Source organism: Penaeus vannamei, chromosome 12 (assembly GCF_042767895.1).
Source record: "Penaeus vannamei isolate JL-2024 chromosome 12, ASM4276789v1, whole genome shotgun sequence".
In the NCBI taxonomy this organism is placed as follows: Eukaryota; Metazoa; Arthropoda; class Malacostraca; order Decapoda; family Penaeidae; genus Penaeus; species Penaeus vannamei.
The window spans coordinates 265,106-285,226 of NC_091560.1; the positions used below are offsets into that span (position 1 = coordinate 265,106).

At 51.8% G+C, this 20,121-nt stretch overlaps 1 protein-coding gene across 1 annotated transcript in view; it reads right to left on the reverse strand.

Moving 5' to 3' along the window:
- LOC113812829 (plexin-B-like) overlaps window positions 1-20,121 on the reverse strand; it is a gene marked incomplete at its 3' end in the record, with an annotated part of 515,634 nt that overhangs the window by 71,046 nt on the left and 424,467 nt on the right. Inside the window, 2 exon segments of the mRNA XM_070128405.1 lie at window positions 4,152-4,251; window positions 8,343-8,432. Coding sequence (XP_069984506.1) covers window positions 4,152-4,251; window positions 8,343-8,432 — 190 coding nt within the window.

Here is a 20,121-nt window from a genome sequence, read left to right on the forward strand (position 1 = left end):
TACGCTTTATTTTTCCTCTTAAGCAATTTTTCACCTTTTTTTCCCCTCTCCCTCTCTTTCTCCTTTCCCCCTCTCTCCAGCCGAAATTGAGGGGTTGTCGCCGGGATGATATTAGAGGAATAGGACGTGATTGGGAGAGAAGAGGAGAAGAGGGGAAGGGAAGGGAGTGGAGGGGAGGGGAGTGGAGTGGAGTGGAGTGGAGTGGAGGGCAGGGGAGTGGAGTGGAGGGGAAGGGAAGGGAAGGAAAGAGAGGGAATGGACGGAAAAGGAAGGGAAGGGAAGAAAAAGGGAGAAAAGAAAAGAGAAAAAAAAAAGAAAAAAAACATCAAACCAGAATACAGACCAGAACAGACTACAAAAGAAGAGAAGACGCGAGAAGAGAGAGAGAGAGAGAGAGAAAAAAAAAAGAGAAAGGAGAACAGAGCAGCGCAGAACATGCAAGAACAGACCGCACTTGAGAGGAGAGGAGGGCAGGGGGCGCTGCAGACACCGACGGAGAGGCCCTGTAAAACAACGACAGCGACAAACAGGCGGACAAGGTCGAAGGCGAGCGAGAGACAGCGATCAGACAGCTACCAGACAAGCTTTGGGAGAAGGAGGAGGAGGAATGCAGGGGGGGGGAGGAGGAGAAGGAGAGGAGGAATGCGAGGGAGAAGAAGGGGGAGTATAGGAGGGGGAGAAGGGGGTAGGAGGGGGTAGGAGGGGAAGGAGGAGGGAGAAGGGGTAGGAGGGAGAAGGGAAGGAGGAGTATAGGGGTAGGAGGGGGAAAAGGGTAGGAGGAAGGGAAGGGGTAGGAGGAGGGAGAAGGGAAGGAGGGAGTATAGGGAGGAGGAGGGAAAGGGGTAGGAAGGGGAGAAGGGGTAGGAGGGAGTATAGGGGTAGGAGGGGGAGAAGGGGGTAGGAGGGGGAGAAGGGGAGGGGAGGAGGGGGAGGAGGGGAAGAAGGGGGTAGAAAGAAGGGAGGAGAAGGAGGAGGAGGGGGTGAAAGGGTAGGAGGGAGAAGGGGGTACGAGGGAAAAGCAAAGGGGGTGAAAGAAGGTGTAGAGAAAAAGAGAGGAAGGGCGTAAGGGAATGTAGGGGGAGAGGGAGGAGAGAGAAAGAAGGGTTAGAAGAGGAATGTGGAGGGGGGAGAGGGAGAAAGGAAGGACGAGAATGAGGTGAAGGAACTGGTAGAAGGGGGAGAAGGAGTGGGAGGCGGAGAAGAGGAGGAGAAGTGAAGGAGAAAAGAAGAAGAGAGGGGGAGAAGGAGGGGTCAGAAGAGAGAGAATCGGGAAAAGGTGAGAAATGAAGGGGAAAGAAGGGGAAAAAGAAGAAGAAGGGGAGGGGGAGAGGGGAAAGCGAGATTAAAGTACCGCATCATCAACCCCTGCCCAGCTATCACGTATTCTTTAATACATTTCAAAGCGCTGGTGCGAATGATACAATAAAAAAAAAAATTGCAATAAATATAAAACACACCGCATAATTTCCTCACACTCCGCTATCCTCCTCCCTTCTCGCGTTCCTCGCCTATTACCATACCTCCCCATTTCTTTTCCCCTTCGTGTTTTGCATCTCTCCCCTCTTATCTCCTCCTCCTCCTGCTCTTCCTCCATCTCCTTCAATCTGACTCCCGTGTCTCCCTCTCCTCCTCCCCTCCTTCCCTCTTCCTCACCTCCTCCCCTCCTTCCCTCTTCCTCCCTCCTCCTCCTCCTCCCTCTTCCTCACCTCCTCCCTCCCTCCTCCTACCTTCCCCCTCCTCCTCCCTCCTCCTCCTCCTCCTCCTCCTCCTCCTCCTTCCCTCCTCCTCCTCCTCCTCCTCCTCCTCCTCCTCCACCTCCTCCTCCTCCTCCTCCTCCTCCTCCTTCCCTCCCCTCCCCCTCCTCCTTCCCCCGACGCAATAAAGAGGGCACAAGACGTCAAGGCGACACAAAGACGCTTCCACAATGAAACACGTCGCGGACAAGATCAGGGAGAGAGGAGGGGGGGGGCTGCGGTGGGGTGGAGAGAGGGGATGGGAGGAGAGGAGGCGGAGGAGGGGAGGGAAGGAGGCGGAAGAGGAGGGAGAGGAAGGAGGGACAGAGGGAGGGTGAGCGAGGAAGGAGGGATAGAGGGAGGGTGGGATGAAGGGAAAAAGAGGGAGAGAGGAGAGAGAGAAAAAGAGAAAAAGAGAAAGAGAAAGAGGGAGAGAATTAAAGAAAGAAAGAAAGAGAGAGAAATAGAGAGAACCATTACACACCACACTTGTAAAACGCCCAATGACCCCCCTACTCCTCCCCCCTCTCTCCTTACAGATTTACCTTTTTTTACGAAGGCGACAAATCTCTCTCTCTCTCCCTCCTCCTTCAAGATAAATGTCTTGAGCTGAGAAGGGGCGCGAGAGAGAAAGGGAGTGAAGGAGAGAAAAAGATAGATGGATAGGGTTAGAGAGAGATATGGGAGCAAAAATAGGAAAACTAAGTTAGAGGGAAAGGAGGAGGAGGAGGAGGAGAGGAAGGGAGGTGAGGGAGAGAGGGAGGGAGGTGAGGGAGGGTAGTGAGGGAGGGAGGGAGAGAGACAGAGGGAGAGAGAGAGAGAGAGAGAGAGATCGAGCGAGAGAGAGAGAGATCGAGCGAGAGAGAGAGAGATCGAGCGAGAGAGAGAGAGATCGAACGAGAGAGAGAGAGATCGAGCGAGAGAGAGAGAGATCGAGCGAGAGAGAGAGAGATCGAACGAGAGAGAGAGAGATCGAACGAGAGAGAGAGAGATCGAGCGAGAGAGAGTCCAAGCGAGAAGAAAGAAGAATGAGAAAAAAAAGAAGATAAAAAAAAGCAAACAAAATAGAATAACCTTTGGCCCTCCCTCCAAAAAAATCCCAACCTTTCCCTCCCTCCCATCCCTCCCACCCCTTCCTTCCTTCCTTCCATCCCCCCCTTCCCCCATCCCATCCCGGCCCAGTATCAATCAGGCTCCTCCGTGAATCCCGCCGATTACCCCAATTAGCAGCGGGGCGACCGGCCACTCCGCTCGCCCGGCGCTGCAGAAGAACTCACGCCATGTTGCACTCTCTTGCACGCCCACGCCCACGCCCACGCCCGCCGCCCGCCGCCCGCCGCAAAGAGGGGCACAGGGGGGGTGAGAGGAAGAAGGGGGAGGGGGGAGAAGAACGAGGTTGGATAGAGAGAAGGGGAGGATTTAAAAAGGAGGAGGAATGGAAGGGATGGGAAGAGAATGTAGAAAAATAAAAACAAAATTAAATAAAAGACGAAAGATGGGGGATGGTGGAGAAGACAACAAGAACGGAAAGGCGAAACAGGCGAAGGAAGGATGGTGATAAAAAGGAAAATAACAAACCTAGGAGAAGGAAGAAAAGGCAGATGAAGACAGGAGGCAGAAAAGAGAAAAATAGATAAAGACATGAGGAAGAAAAGCAGATAAAGCCAGAAGAAAAAAGGAGATAAAGAGACTAAAAAAACAGATAAAGACACGATTAAGAAAAAAAAGACAAAAAAAAAAGATAAAGACAGAAGAAAAAAACAGATAAAGACAAGAAAAACACAGATGAAGACAGAAAAAAACAGATAAAGACACGATGACGAAAAAAAACAGAAAAAAGAAGAACAAAAAAAGCGGATAAAGCCAGACCGAAGCCAACGCAGACGAAGGCAGGGGGGGGGGGGGGCGGCTTGCGTGACGCGGCCGGGGCATTATCACTTAAGAGGCCGCAGCGAGAATCACGTGAATCCGCTGCCCTGTGTTTAGGCGCCCCGAGAGACCACCTCCTAGATCTTCATCCACGCCTCTCTTCCCTTCCTTCTTCCTTCTTCCTTTTCCTCCCTTTTCTGCTGTTATTTCTGGTTCTTTTCGTACTCTTTACCTTCTTCTTTTCTTGCTCTACTTTTTTCATGATCTTCTTCTCTTTCTTCTCCTCCTCCCACTTTTTCCCCTTCGCTTCCCTTTCTCATTCTTCCCCTTTTCTTAATCTTACACTTTCTCCTCCTTTCCCCATTTCTTTTTCTCGTACTTGCCCCTCATCCTCTCTCTTATTGTTTTATAATATTTTATAATTTTTCGATTCCTCCTATTCATCTTTCTTTACCTCCACTTACACCTCTTTATTCTCCACCACCTCTTCCTCCAACCCCAACACCACCTACAACCCCCCCCCCCTTAGCGACCACAACAGTGCCACACCAACCGCCAGAGGCACTCCGGGGCCGTGGCGTGCCGAGGCGCTTCCCGCTGCCACTTGGAGTGACCATCATCCCAAACCTTAACATCATTCTCAGTGCCACTGTGACACGACCACTGCAATTACCCGTGGAACTGTGGCACTCCCACCCCTTGGCACTACTCAGACACCGGGAGTCAGAATCACAAATGCTATCGCAAGCTAAGAAGTTAATTAATTTACACGGAAGAAAGAGAAAGAAAGAGAGAGAGAGGAAGAGAGAGGAAAAGAGAGAGAGAGAGAGAGAGAGAGAGAGAGAGAGAGAGAGAGAGAGAGAGAGAGAGAGAGAGAGAGAGAGAGAGAGAGAAGAGAAAAATGAAAGAAAAAGAAAATATAATAATGGTGTTATCTATGATTAGTAATATCAACAACAAATCAACAAAAGATAAAAAAACAAACAGAAAATAAATAAAAACCCAAACACAGCTTCTCCACCAAACAACAAAACAAAATCAAACAAAATAATCAACAACAACAAAACAAGAAAAGTAATAATGCCAAAACAACGAATAAACAGAAAATAAGCAAAAGCCGAGCCCGCGCCCGTCAGCCTCCACCGCCATTAACACGAGAGCCAACAACCACCACACAGGACGACAAAAGGACCTTTAAATTGTTGTGGAGAGTGAGTGACATCCTCATAACCCTCTTCCCTCCCTCCCTCCCTCCCACCTCTCATCTCCTCCTCCCTCCTCACCTCTCTCTCGTCTCCCTCCCTCCCCTTCTCTTCTCCCCCTCCTTCCCTCCCTCCCACCTCTCCCATCCCCCTCCTACCCTCCCTCCCTCCTCTGCCATGCTTCTATCCTCCTCCTCCTCCCTCCCTCCTTCCTTCCTCTCCTTCTCTCCCCCTCCTCCCTCCCACCCTTCCACCCCTACTCCCACCCCACCACCACCCTCCCACCCCCCAACCCCACCCCCCTCCTTCCTAAACCTCTCCACCCACCCACCCACTCCACCCCACCCCTCCCAACCCCCTTTCCAGCATCCCCAACCCCACCCCACTCCAACCCCCTTTCCCAGCATCCCACCCCCACCCCCCGCCCATCCCGCCCATCCATCACCCCCTGTCATGTCCTTCGAGCCGCAGATAGAGAACCAACAGATAAACAACACCGGTTCTAAACCGCTCCTTCCTCGCCGGCGAGCCTTGGCCATGGCCCCCGCGCCGACAGACCCGAGGGGGGAGTGAGGGGATGAGAGGGGAGGAGGAGAGAGGAGAGGGAGAGGAGGGAGGGATGGGAGAGAGGGAGAGGGATGGAGAGAGAGAGAGGGATGGAGAGAGAGAGGGATGGAGAGAGAGAGGAGGGATGGAGAGGGAGAGAGAGAGGAGAGAGAGAGAGAGAGAGAGAGAGAGAGAGAGAGAGAGAGAGAGAGAGAGAGAGAGAGAGAGAGAGAGAGAGAGAGAGAGAGAGGAGAGAGAGATGGAGGAGAGAGAGAGAGAGAGAGAGAGAGAGAGAGAGAGAGAGAGAGAGAGAGAGAGAGAGAGAGAGAGAGGTGAGAAAGAAAGAAAGACGTCAGCGAAAGAGAGAGAGAGAGAGAGAGAGAGATCATCAAGTCGTTACGAGAGAGAGGGAGAGAGAGAGCTGACTCGCCTCGACCTTCCTCCGCAGGGCCCCCACGTCGCCCTGGAGATCGAGCGTCGCTGTCGATCAGCCCGAGAAAATCCGGGGAGTGAACAAGCTGACCTCCCCCTCCCCCTTCCCCTCCCCCTTCCCCTCCACCTCAACCCCAACCCCGACCCCCAACTCCCCCCATCCGCAGAATCCCCTCCCTCAACCCTCCCCCCCATATCCCCCATCAGCTAACACCTCCTGCCTGTCTACTTTGCTCGTCCAATTTTGCTGAGGTTCCTTTTGTCTTATCATTATTATCTTTCTTTTTTTTGAGAAAGAGAGGAGGCAAGAAGAAGGGTACAAGAAAAAAAATAAAAAAACAAGGGAAAATAAAATATACAAAAATAATAATTATAACAAAAGGAAGGGAAAAGAAATACCTGATAAAGAGAAAGAAAGGAAAAAAAATAGAGGAAGGTCAAAGTGCAGAAAGAATATCAGAAACCTGAGACGGGACGAAGGAGGAATACGAAAATAAAAAAGTTTTCAGAGATGACAGCGAGAAGAGGAAAAATAAGGTGGAAAAGCAGACAAAATCAAAAGAAAAAAAAGACGAAAGGGAGACCAAGACCACGAAAGAGAGGGAATGGGGGAAGAGGGAAAGTGGGAGAGTGAGGGAGAAGAGAGGAGGAGGGAGAGGGAAAGTGGGAGGTGAGTGGAAGGAAGGAGGGAAGGGAGGAAGGAAGAGGAAGGAAGGAAGGAGGGCGGGAGGGAAGGAAGGAAGAGAGGGAGGAAGGAAGTAAGAAGGAAGGAAGAGGAGAAGGGCCATACGGAAGGGAGGGGGTAGAGAGGATCTAGGAAGGGCAGAGGGAAAGGAGGGAAGCTAGGGGGAGGAGGGGGAGGAGGGGGCGGGGCAGAGGAGGGGGAGGGGGAAAAGGCGACTCCGGGACCACCAGCAAAACCCGGGCATGACTGGAGAATGCGCAGGCAGATGCGCGCGGCATGCGGGGAATGTGACGCTCAACTCCGCTCTTGCAATTTATTCGACGTCGCCGCATTTTCTCGTGCCTGCGACCTGACTAGCGGAACGCGAGGGTGGCGGAGAGGGGAGGAGAGAGAAGAGGGGAGAGGGAGGAGAGGGGACAGGGGAGAGGGAAGAAGGGGAAGGGAGGAGAGGGGAGAGGGAAGGGAGGAGAGAGGGAAGAGAAGGAGGGAAGGAGGGAAGGAGGGAGGAGAGAGGAGAGGGGGAAGGGGGAAGGGAGGAGAGGTGAGAGGGACAGGGGGAGGAAGGGGGTAAGGAAGTTAACGTAGTGCCTTCGTCTCTGGCTCTCGAGGACTCGAAATGGCTCGGGAAATTGGATCCATGTGTGTGTAAGCGCGTGCGTGTGTGATGGCATCTTAATTGCCTGGCACTACAATGAGATAAAGGGAAGGCGGGAGGGGGAGAGGGGGGGCACGTGGCACGGATGGGCACGTGACGACGAAGACAATAATGACGACGAGGACGACCCCATCAGCGTGACGGCGCGTCCTCCCCCTCACTCGCCCTCCCTCTGCAACGGACGCGGGGGGAGGGGGAGGGGGGAGGGGCGCCGGCCTTATTTTACCCTCCGCGGGACAGCCGTACTAATCGAATTGTTCTTCGAAGATGTAAATAACAATTAGGCTTTTCCCTCGTGATCCTCCTGCGACGGGCGCGGCGCCGTGATCTCCTTCGGCTCATCTCGAAGGGCACCTCTTCGCGAGAGCCTTCGTGGAGGACTTCCCTGATCCTTCCCTCCGCCCCCCTCCCCTCCCCCGACTCCGCAACTCGACCCGCCCCCGCCGGACCACCGCGACGACACGGGGGCGCCCCTGCAGCCTCCAGAACCACGCGTCACGAAGCCGGGGTCCTCTCAGGAACACCCAGGAGGAGGGGATCTCGCGCCTCCTCGCCTCCTGCCTCTACCTGCCTCCTCTTGTCTCCTCTCGCCTTCCCTCCTTCCCTCCCTCTCCCCCACCCTTCCTCCCTCGCCCTACCTTCCCTCCTACCCTTCCTGCACCCTCCCGCCTTCCCTCCCTCCCGCCCCTCTCCCCCTCCATCGGCCCTGGTGGTCCTTCCCGTAAGGCGCAGCGCTGAAGGTCACCGTAACAAGTCCTCCTCCTCATCCGCCTTCCCGGCCGTTGCCTTAAGCAGCCTTCTCTCGCTGACCTTCCCGACCTTTCCGGGAGGCGATGATCTACACGTCTACATGCATAAGGGCGGCGGGGAGGCGAGGGCGGCGAGGGGGCCATCCGAGCCACGGGCTAAATGGGCTGACCAAAAACGGAGGAGACGCATTTCCATTCCCTCGTTCATTTCTGTCGCTTCTTCTTCTTCCTCTTCCTCCCATTCCCCTTCCTCTTCTCCTTCTCCTTCTCCTTCTCCTTCTCCTTCCCCTTCCCCTTCACCCTCCTCCTCCTTCCTTCCTCTTCTCCTTCCCTTCCCCCTTCTTCCTTGTCGTCCCCTCCTCCTCCTCCTCCTCCTCCTCTTCCTCCTCCTCCCTTTCTCTTCCTTCCCCCTCCTCTTCCTCCTTCCCCTCCCCCTCCTCCTCCTCCCCCTCCCCCCAAGCCTCCCCTCACCCCAACACCCCCAAGCGCCCCTCAACGTATGCCTTCTCCCAGGGGCCCGACGAAGCCTCGTGGATCTGGCACGCCGACTGGACGGTGCATCTGCGGAAGAATCAATTCGAATCCTTCATTGACGAAAATGCTGACCGGAGGAAGGACGAGCCAGCGGGGAAGAGAGAGGGAGAGAGAGCGAATTAGAATCCTTCATTGACGAAAATGCGGAAGAGAGGAGAGGAAAAGGACGAATTAGAATCCTTCATTGACGAAAATGCGGAAGAGAGGAGAGGAAGAAGACGAATTAGTATCCTTCATTGGCGAAAATTACAAAATGGCTGCCTTATGTCTGTAGGGGAAGGAGGAGAGAAAGAAAACAAATATAATTACATTGACAAAATGGCTGCCTTATGTCTGTAGGAGAAGGAGAGATAGAGAGAAAATACATAAAATCACATTAACAAAATGGCTACCTTGTATCTATAAGGAAAGGAAAAGAGAGAGAATCTTTTTTTTAATGGTATTTATAAAATGACAGAAGGGGAAGAAGAAAAAATAAATAAGCACAATAAAAATATAAATAAATAAAATATAAAGGAAAATCACGTAATTCGCAACAACAAAGAACTAGCGGGGTAAAAAAAAAAAAAAAAAAAGATCGTAATAACCTCGGAGAAATAATAAATAATACATCCACGTCCGCGCCCTGACCAAACTAAAAGACACAAAAATGAGGAAGAGAGAGAGAGAAAAAAATCGCCCACCCTCATTCCCCCTTCAAAAATGAGCGCCACCAGCCACCCCCCCCCCCCAAAAAAAAAAATATATATATATATAATAATAATAATAAATAAAATAAAACAAAATAAAAATAAAATAAAATAAAAATTAAAACAAAAATAAAATAAAATCCAGCCGCCACCTTCTTGACGCGCCCTCCATCAGAGGGTCGTGCCCACCCCCAGCAGCTCCCGACGGCCGCCCGCCGCCCTTCCGCCACCATCTGCCAACGCTCTGGAGGCGCTTCGTCCCCCGTCCGCGCCTCCCGCCATTCACTTCCCCGTCGCCGTCGTGTCGGGGTCGTGTCGGGGTCGTGCCGCGGTCGTCCACCGCCTTCCCTCCCCGAATAATGGGGTCGTCTTTGAAAGGGGGGTCGTCTTAAGTGGGTCCTTTTGCGGGGTCGGTCCTAGTGGATGGAGGAGGTCGTCTACCACTGCATCGCTTCGGGAGGGTCGTCCTAACGAAGTCGTCTCAACCGAGTCGTCTCCGCCGGGTCGTCTTCGTGCAGCAGACGGCGGGGGTCACGCTGCTCGCCTCCCCCGGAACAACGACGCGGACGGGATGAGGTCGTCGGGCCACCTCGCCGCGGGTGAACAAGGTCGCCAAGAGGTCGTCTCCAGGTGTGACTGGCCATGTCGGTCGTGGGGGAAGGGGAGGGGAATATTGGGGAGGAGGGAGAGGGGTGTTGGGGAAGGGGAAGGGAGAGAGGAGTGTTGGGGGAAGGGGAAGGAGGAGGGGGAGAGGAGTGTTGGGGGAAGGGGGAAGGGAGGGAAGGGAAGGGGGGGGAAGGGGAAGGGGGGAAGAGGGTGTTGGGGGAAGGAGGGGAAGGAGAGGGGTGTTGGAAGGGAAGGGGAAGAGGGGGTTGGCGGAGAGAGAAGTGGTGTTGATGGAGGAGGAGAGGGGAAGAGGGGAGGGGTGTCAGTGGAAGGGAGAAAGAGGAGGGGGGTCAGTGGAGGGAGGGACGTACTTCCCTGACAATAAAATGACAACAGCAAGCGAGAGGCAACAAAGGTGGTAATATTAGGAAGCTACAAACCTGCACCCTTCCTCCTTCATTCCTCCCTCCACCGCCTCCCAACCCCCGATGCCCTGATCTTTCCTCTTCCTCCCACCCTCTCCTCCTCCCCCTCTCCCCTCACCCCGCCTCCCCCTCTCCCCACACCCCGTTCCCCCTCCCCCCCCGTTCCCCCTCTCCCTCTTCCTAACCCCGTCCTCCCCTCTTCGTCCTCCCTCGCCCCCTCGGCCCGTCCCCCTCTCTCCTCTCTCTCCTCTGTCTTGTCCTCCCCCTCTCCCCCCTCCCCCCGCCACCCCGGGCGTAACCACTCCCTAAGGTCAACAGTGAGTGTCTGGCGCGATCGCTATCAAGCAGCTACAGAGATAACAAATATGATACACCTGCGGAGGGAGAGGGAGGAGGGAAGGGAGGAGGAGGAGAGGGAGGAGGAGAGGGAGGAGGAGAACGAGGAGGAGAGGGAGGAGGAGGGGAGGGAGAAAAGAAGTTGGTGAGGGACGGAGGAGAAGGACGGGGAGAAAGATGGGGCGGAGGACGGGGAGAAAGATGGGGAGGAGGACGGGGAGAGGGAAAGGAGGAGAAAGATGAGAATGGGAAAGTAAAGAAGTTCGAGAAAGGGGATAGGAAGAAAGAGGGGAAGGGAAAGAAGGTGGAAAGAGAAAAAAAGAAAGGACAGGGAGAAGGAGAAGGAAGAGGGAAGGAAAAGAGAAGGAAGAAAGACGGAGAAAAAAATAGATTGAGAGGAAGAAATGGATAAAGGAAAGGATGGAGACAGAGAGAAGGGAGGAGGGGAATGAAAATGCAAGGAAAGAGATAGGCAGAAAAACCACACAGCTAAAACAAAAAAAATATCTAAAAAAAAAAAAAAAAAAAAAACACCAGCACGCAGACAACAAACACACGAAAGAAAAACAAACAAACAAACACAAACACCAACCACATCAGACAACAAACAACAAACAACCAAACATCCAGCCATCCTTTGCGCTCTATAATCTTTCACTTTAAGAGACACCCCTCCTGACCTATGCCACCCCCAACCCCCCCAACCCCCAACCCCCACCCCTCCACCTTGCAATATGTGGCGTGGCAGTAATGACGGCCCCATAGGCTTTAATGCTCCGATTTGGTCTAATGACCTAATCTTCCCTAATTAAAAGGGAAGGTTCAGTTCTTGCCATCTCCCCCCTCCCCCCTCTCCTTCTTCATATTATTATTATTATTATCATCATTATTATTATTATCATCATCAGTATCATTATCATCATCATCATCATCATCATCATCATCATCATCATCATCATCATCAGTATTATTATTGTTGTTATTATTATTCTCTGTTTTCCATATTTCTTGTCCATTTTAGATTTTTTCCTCTTCACCTTCTCCTATCCTTCTCTCGTCCTTCGTATCCCCCTTCCCCCTTCCTTTCCCCTCATCCATACGTTTCTTCTCTTCCCCTCTCCTTTCCCCTCACACACCTCCTCCTCCCCCTACTCTTCCTCGCCTTCCTCCCAATCCCTTCCCCTCCTTCCCTCCCTCCCATCCAAGCCCTCCTCACCCCCACCCATGCCCTCTTCTCACCTCCTCTAACCCTCCCTCCTATGCCCTCCCCCTCACCCCCGCGCCCTCCCCCTCCTTCCCTCCCCTCCCACCCCTTCCCTCCTCCCCTCCTTCCCTCCCCCTCCTTCCCTCCTTCCCCCTCCCTCCCATCCACACCTTCCCTCCCTCCCTCCCCTCCCACCCACGCCCTCCCGACAGGTACAGATGGCGGGGACAAATTAGCCCCCACGTACCACTTAGGAAAACAGGGATTGCGTTTCGACAGCGCCCATTACTCCTCGGTCAGTCTTTGTCCCCCCTTGAGGCGCCCGTGTCTCGACAGATATTTTTTCTCCCCCTCCTCCTCCTCCTCCTCCTCCTTCTCCTCCTCTTTCTTTTTCTTCTCACTCTGCTTCGCTTGCCAAGGAGTGGACTGTGTTGATTCTCTGCCCCTGTCTCTCTGTCTCTCTCTTTCTCTTTCTCTTTCTCTCTCTCTCTCTCAATACTTATCTACCTATGTCTTTTATAAAAAAAAAACACTCACATTCACACTCACGATCACACTAAGTCACTCACTGACTGACTCACTCAATCGCTTATCCACTTACTTATTCTTTCGTCTATACCAATATATATTTCTATCTCTATCTCTAAATCTCACTAATCATAATGATATACCCCTTCTCCTTTTTGTATTTTTTTTTTTTTCTTCTCAGCAACGAAGAACAATGGAAAGAAAAACGAAAACAAAGGAAAAAAGAGAATAAAACAAAGCAAGAAATTTAACAGAATAACAAAACAATAATAAAAAAAAAATAAAACCACAAAATACGTAAGACCTTTCATCAAACACGTAAAACAATCAACGCACTCTTCAATTACAAAAAAAAAAAAAAAAAAAAAAAAAAAAAAAAATCACTTTGAACACAAAACAACGGACACCTGCCATAACGACCCCCTCCTCTTTCACTTTCCCCCTTCCCCCTACCCCTACCCTACTACCCCCTACCTCCCACGTGTCTGTACTCCCTCCCCACCCCCACGATGTCTTGTCACCTCCACCCCTTACACCCCCCACCCCCCACCCCACCCCACGTGTCTTGTCACTCCCCACTCCCCACTCCCCCCTCCCCCCCCCCCAGCCCCCGATAGCAGGCGGGTGCGTGGCCGCGGGCTGCAAACTCATCTCCGTGCAGAATATGCAACATTGCACATCCAACGTCATATCCTGCCCTAGATTAAGCTTCATGGGGGTAGGGGGTCGGGGGTCGGGGTGGGGAGAGAAGAGGGAGGGGGAGATCATATGGGGGGTAGTAGAGGAGGGGTGATAATGGCTAGCTATAGGTAAAAGGAAGGAGAGGGGGAAGGAGGGGAGAGGGAGAGGAAGAGGGGAAGGGGAAGAGGAAGGAGGAAGGAAGAGAAGGGGGAGGAGAAAGAACTAGTAAGGATAATCATGAGGGAGAAGATGAAGAAGCAGAATGAGGAGAAAGAGCAGAAGAGAATCAATAGGGAAAGAAAAGGGGAGGAAATAATCGAGGGAAACAGAAAGTATCTCTGCAAGGGAGGGAGGGAGAGGGGGAGGGTGTGAAGAGAATGAGAGAGAGAGAGAGAGAGAGAGAGAGAGAGAGAGAGAGAGAGAGAGAGAGAGAGAGAGAGAGTAGAACCAAAATGGAAGAGAGAGTAGAAAAAGACCTAGAGAGAGGGGACGGAGAGAGAGAGGGAGAGAGAGAGAGAGAGAGAGAGAGAGAGAGAGAGAGAGAGAGAGAGAGACACAGAGAGAGAAGGGCAGAGAGAGCAGACAGAGAGAGAGAGAGAGAGAGAGAGAGAGAGAGAGAGAGAGAGAGAGAGATAGGAGAGAGAGAGAGAGAGAGAGAGAGAGAGAGAGAGAGAGAGAGAGAGAGAGAGAGAGAGAGAGAGAGAGAGAGAGAGAGCAGAGAGACAGAGAAAGAGAGAGAGAGAGAGAGAGAAAGAAAGAAAGCAAAAGAGAGAAGAAGAAAGAAAGAAAGAGGAGAGAGCAAAGAAGTAGTTTAGGAGGGAGGAGAGGGAGTGGGGAGAGGGGGGAGAGGGGAGGAGGAGAGCCCCAGCGAGAGAAGGAGCGATCGCACGCCGCCCAAAAGTCCCACGGAGACGATACAAATAGGGCGTGAGCGAGGGCGCGCTGGATAGGATCTTCGGGATGTCGTCGCCGCGAGATTGAGCTGGGGGTGAGGGGGGAGGGGGAGGGAGGTGAGAGGGAGGGGAGTGGAGGGTGAGAGGGTGGGGAGGGGAGGTAGAGGGAAGGGGCTGACTGAGTGTGGTGTAGGGGGAGGGAGAGGGAGAAGGGAGGAGGGAATGGGAGATTTGGGAGAGGAGTGGAGATGAAGGGAGGAAAAGGGAGAGGAGGAGGAGGGGTGAGAGAAGAGGAAGAGAATAGAAAGGGGGATGGGAAGAGAAATTGGAGAGAGAAAAGAGAACGAAACGAAAATAAAAGAAAGAAGAAGGAGGCGAAGGAGGAAAAGGAGAAGAAGGAGAAGGAGAAGAAAAAGAAATAGAAAAAGAAGAAGAAGAAGGCCCTCTCAAGCTCCGACAGGGGAGGAGATAGACGCACCTCCCCCCCCTCCCCCCGCCCCCCTTCACCTTCCGCCACCTGAGTGGATCGGCCTAAATTGCCTTATGAGTTCGCGATTATATTTAGGGAGGGGAGGGGGGGAGAGGAGAGGGAGAGGAATGGCGAGGGGAGGGGGAGAGGGGAGAGGGGGGGGAGGGGGAACTGCCGACGTCAGAGCCCGACAAATATGGCCGACCGGATACAAGATGGGGCTGCCGCAGATGGAGGAGCAATATTAGTCTTTTTTTCTTCTTCTTCTTCTCTCCCTTACCCATCTTCTCACTCTCGCTTTTCTTTCTCTATTTTTTCCCCTCTTTTTTTTCTCTCCCTTTCCTTTTTCTGCTTCCCAGCGGAACTGGATGCGACGTCGGGAGTACTTACGTCAGTCAGAGGAAACGATACGAGGGGGAGAGGGGATGAGAAGAGGGAAGAGAGGAGGGAGAATGAAAGAGGGGGAGGAAAAAGGAGGAGAGGGAGGAGGAGGGGAGAGGAGAGGAGGGAGGAGCAAGATTATGAAGGCAACATAAGGAGAGAATGAGAGGAAGAGAAGACAGAACAAGCAAACTACAGCCGCCGTATTATGACACTATGATACAAAAATCTATATAAATAAAAATAAATATATAAATAAATAAATAAAGATAAAAAATAAAAAAAGAAATTAATAAATAAAAATAATAAATGAATAAATAAATAAAGTGGGGCCGCAGATTTAAAACTCTAATATAATCCGGGAAAGATTAAAACTGTCTTCGCTAATAATAGAAAAATAAATTTCCTTCAAATCTGATGCTCTTATCTTATTTTTTCTGAATAACTGTTTGGATAATCAAGAAACACGAATCTGATGCTCTTGTCTTATTTTTTTCTTTCTTTTAAAAGAAAATGAATTTTGCCTGTTTTGGAAAAGTAAAGAGTAAGTTGTCCCTTTCTTTTCCAAAGAAACAAAAAGAAGCGGAAAAAATGTTGGTGAACTATGATTTTCCAAAAAGTGTTTCTTAAGTAAGAAAGAAAATTCATAAGAGCATTTATTCATCATTAATACTATAGGTTTATTTTTGTTTATTTATTTTTTCATTATTTAGAGTTTTTAAATCAGATCAGTTCCTGGATTGTCCTGCAAGAACCCAGAGGCACTCCAAGGGTTGACGGCAGTTCGTGGACTGTGCGCCCATCTGTGGCCTTCCACTTCCTCCTCCTCTCCTCTCTTTATTTTGCTTCTGCTCATTTTATTATTTTTATTTCTTCCTCCTCCTCTTCTCCTTCTCCCTCCTTCTCCCTTATTCCTTATATATTCCTTTTTAATTTATATATATTTGTTTATCCTTCCCCTTCAATAGATGGCGGCTCGTAGCATGTTCCTCTGTCGGTCTTCCTCTACTGTGCGCCCCCTACCTGTTGCCGGAATCCTAATCGACAACCCTCTCCATCCTCCTCCTCCTCCTCCTTCTCTGCTCTCCTCCTCCTCTCCTCCTTCCGCTTCCCCTTGCCTCCCTTCCTCCTTTTCCTCCTTCCACCTTCCCCTCCCTTTCATCCTTTCCCCCACCCCCTTCCTCACTTCCCTCCCCTTCCTCCCCCTCCTCGCCCCTCTCCCTCCTCGAGGAAGACAGGAACAGCCCGCCTGCCCTGCCAATCCCACATCAGCGCCCCGCCTGCCATGATCACCGTCCCCCCCGAAGACCGCGCCCGCAGCTGCAGGAGGGAGGGCAAGGGCGCGGGGGAAGGACGCCCTCTCTCGACTCTAGAATTCCTTCGCTATCGTATCCTTCTTTCTCTATCTTTTTCTTTTGGCCGAGTGTCCCGCGTGCCTCCCCTCCCCTCCCCTCCTCTCACCCCCCTCCGTTCCCCTCCCCTCCCCCTCCTTCCCCTCAAAAAGCTTCCCGACGTGCCAAGCCGGATAAGGAAACAGCGCGTCGAAATCTCCGGCCGATGCGCGATAACACCCTCCTCCTTCTCCACCTCCTCTTCCCCCGCCCCATCTCTAACCCCCATTGTCTTCCAAGTGGTCCAGGCAAGCGAAGCAATCAGATCTCGTCCCTGCTTGCCAATGCTCCCTCCCACTTCAACCTCTTCCATTCCATCTCCATCCCTGCCTCCTCCTCCTCCTCCTCCTCCTCCCTTCCCTCTCTCTCCCTCCACCTCTATACTTCTCCATCCCCCTTCCCAAACTCTTCCATCCACCCCACTCCTCCTCCTCCCCCTTCCCATCTCCACATCCACCCCCTCCTCCCCTTCCTCCCCTTTCCCCTTCCCCCCCTTCCCCTCCTCCCTTCCCTCCGCAACCTCGTTCCCCCAAGACAGACACGCAGCACGAGACAAAAACGCAGTGGGAATAGGACGAGGATAAGAAGGATAAGAAAAGGGGAGAAGGGAAGGAGGTAGAAAGGAGAAGACAGAGACCGGGGAAAAAAGGAGAAGACAGAGACCGAAAAAAATGAGAAAACAGAGACCGGAATAAAGGAGAAGACACAGACCGGGATAAAAGGAGAAGAGAGAGACCGGGATAAAAGGAGAAGAGAGAGACCGGGATAAAAGTAGAAGACAGAGACCGGGAAAAAAGGAGAAGACAGAGACCGGAAAACGGAAAGACAAAGACCGGAAAAAAAAAGGAGAAGACAGAGACCGGGATAAAAGAGGAGACAGACCAGAAAAAATAAGAAGACAAGAGAGACCAAGAAGCGAGAGGCAAGAAGCGAGGCAGCAGCAGCCACTCGCCACCTCCTCTTGCCACCGAGCCGTAAGAGCGATCAGTCAACTCCCCCCCCCCCCCTCCCCCCCCCGGCCAGGCAACCGGTCAAGCGGGCGATCGAGTCAATTTGTCAAAAGATCCGAACTGAGCGTCTCCGGATGCCGATTCGGATGCCGCTCCCAACCGGACGAGGGGAGGCGCGCGCATTCCGGCAGTCTGCTCGCGTCAACACCCTCCCCCCCCCTCTTCATCGCTTTGGCTGCCAAGTTGTCTGCGCTAGTTTCTCTGTCATTCTGTCTGCGTTTCTGTATCTGTCTGTCTGTGTCTGCCTATCTGCCTGCCTGTCTGTCTGCTTCTCTCTCTCTCTTCCTATCCCTATCCCTCTCCTCTCTCTCTCTTCATATCCATCTCCCTCTCCTCCTCTCTCTTCCTATCCCTATCCCTCTCCTCTCTCTCTCTTCATATCCATCACCCTCTCCTCCTCTCTCTTCCCTGTCCACTACTCCCTCTCTTTCTCTCTCTCTCTTCATATCCATCTCCCTCTCTTTCTCTCTCTCTCTTCCTATCCCTCTCCCTCTCCTTCCCTCTCCTCCAATCCCTCTTCCTCTCTTCCTATCCCTCTCCCGCTCCTCCTCTCTCTTCCTATCCCTCTCCCTCTCTTCATCTCCTTCTCCTTCTCTCTCTTCCTATCCCTCTCCCTCTCCTTCTCCCTCTCTCTTCCTATCCCTCCCCCTCTCCTTCTTTCTCCCTCTCCCTCTCTCCTGCACTCTCCTTCCTCGCCGGGCGCCCAACGCACGACCGGAGCTGAATGCGAGATACCATCATCATAATTGTGTAATTAAGCGAACCCATCACGATAAGCATCTGTGACAGCAGGTTGTGTCAACCCGTCCCACGCCCCCTCTCTTCATCTCGCTCTCTCTCTCTCTTTCTTTCTTTTTCTTTTCTCTTTCTTTCTTTCTTTTTCTTTTATCTTTCTTTCTTTCTCTCTTTTTCTTTCTTTCTTTCTCTTTAACTTTTTTTCTTTCTTTCTTTCTTTTTCTCTTTCTCTCTTTCTTTCTTTCTCTTTCTATTTATATTTCTCTTTCTCTCTCCAACAACAAAAAGGGAAGAAAAGAATCAACTACAATCCTCAATCCCCTCCTCTCCTCCCCCCTTGCTCCCCCCCCACTCCCCCAAGAATGACGCAATGACCCTCGCCTCTTAGCGCACTCAAGCTGACACGTGCTTCGAAGCGGCATTGCCCTGCTCAGTAGTCCCAGCCTGCACATCCTCAGCACCGCACATCACCTACCTGCACCACGCCACTTAAAACCATTTTTTTCCAGTAAATCAATAGACAAGCAAAAAGAAAAAAGAAGAATACAAAAACAAAAAAAAACAAACCTTGAGAAGAAACAAAGAAAGAAAAAGACAGGAAAAAAGTCACAAGAAAAAAAAAAAAAAAAAAAAACCAAGACAAGACAAGAAAAAATCCTGCAGACAAAAAAAAAGTAAAGTAAAAAAAAAAAGACAAGGAAAGACAAGATAAAAAAAAATAAAAAAAAATCCCACAAAGGAACACGGACAATCATGCACGGATCCCTCCTCACATGCAGGGCGGCGGGGCTTCCTCGTGTGCAAGACCACGGGGACGAATCCGCATGCTGACCCCGCCTGCCCCGGCACACAGGGGGGCCGCGCGGACTTAAAGTGGAGGATGGAGAGAGGGAGTGGAGAGAGAGGAGGAAGGAAGGGAGGAGGGAGGAAGTGAGTGAGGATAGAGGGATGGGGGGAGGAGGTAGGAAGTAGGGGGAAGGTGGGGAAAGAAAGGGAGGAGAGGAATGAAGGGGAGGAAAGGAGGGAGTGGGGGAGAGGGAGGGGAGAGGTAGGAAAGGGAGGAGGAGAATGGGGGAGAGGGTGGAGGAGGAAGAAAAGGGGGGAGGAGGGAAGAAGGGGTAGAGGAGGAGGATAGTGGGGAGGGAATGGGAATGAAAGAGAGGAGAATGAAGGAAGGAGTGAAGGAAAAGAAGAGAGGGTGTATGTAGGAGGAGGGAAGAATGGAAGAAAAGGAAAGGGGGAGGAAGGGAGGAAGAGGAAGGAGTGACGGAGAGAAGAAAGAAGGGGACAGGAGGAGGAGGAAGAAAATATAAACATAAGAGAAGCAGAATAAAACAAGAAATACGAGATACACCAAAACGAAATCAAGATCAAAGACAAGAAAACGACACACACACAAAATGATTTAAAAAATAATAAGTAAATAATAAATAATAATAACAACAAAAATAAAAATCCAAAACGAAAAGAACACGCGAAAAAAATGATAAGAAGAAAGACGAAGAAAAAAGAGCAGAAATTATGAGAACCGCATCGAATAACATCCGCAGAACGGAGAGGAGGAGGGAGGGCCTTGCACAACTGACCCCCACCCCCCACCCACACTCCCTTCCTCTTCCCCTTCCCCTACCCCTTTTCCTCTTTCCCCTTCCCCTCCCCCGACCCCCTTCACCTTCCCCTTTCCCTCCTTCCTCCTTCCGCCCTCTTTCCCCTTTACCCTATCCACCTCCCTTCACCCTCCTTCCTCCTTTCCTCCCCCACCCCCTTCTCCTTTCCTCTTTCCCCCTTCTGCCTCCCACACCTTACCCTAATCCTTCCCCTCTCTGCCTCTTTCCCCTTCCTTCCTTCCCCCTCCCACACTCCCATTCTGTACCCTCCCCTCCCTTCCCCTTTCCCCCTTCCCCTTCTCCCCCCAACTCCTTCCCTCCACCCACTTCCCTCCCCCACTCTCCCTTTCCCCCCCTTCCCTCGCTTCCTCCTTCCCCCTTCCTCCTCCCCCATTTCTCCCCCCCCCAGTCAGACAAGACTCACAAATAAATGAGGAAGAAATTTTGACTGTTCAACATACTGTCCCATCTCCACCCTAACCCCCCCCCCCCCGCACAACCTCGCAAAGTCGGCCGCGGAGAGGAAACGCGGATATTGGGAATGCGAGAGAAAAACGCTTACATAAAAAATAGAAGAAAAAAATAGCAACATTTCCTCATTCGTTTTCGTCATTATCATCGTTTTTTTGTGTGTGTTTTCTCATCCTTCTTCTTCCCCACTGTTCGTGTTCTTGTTATCCTTGTCTTCCATCTCCTCCTTTTCCCTCTCAATCTCCTCTATCTCCCTCCTCCTCCTCCTCTTTCTCTCTCTCTCTTTCTCC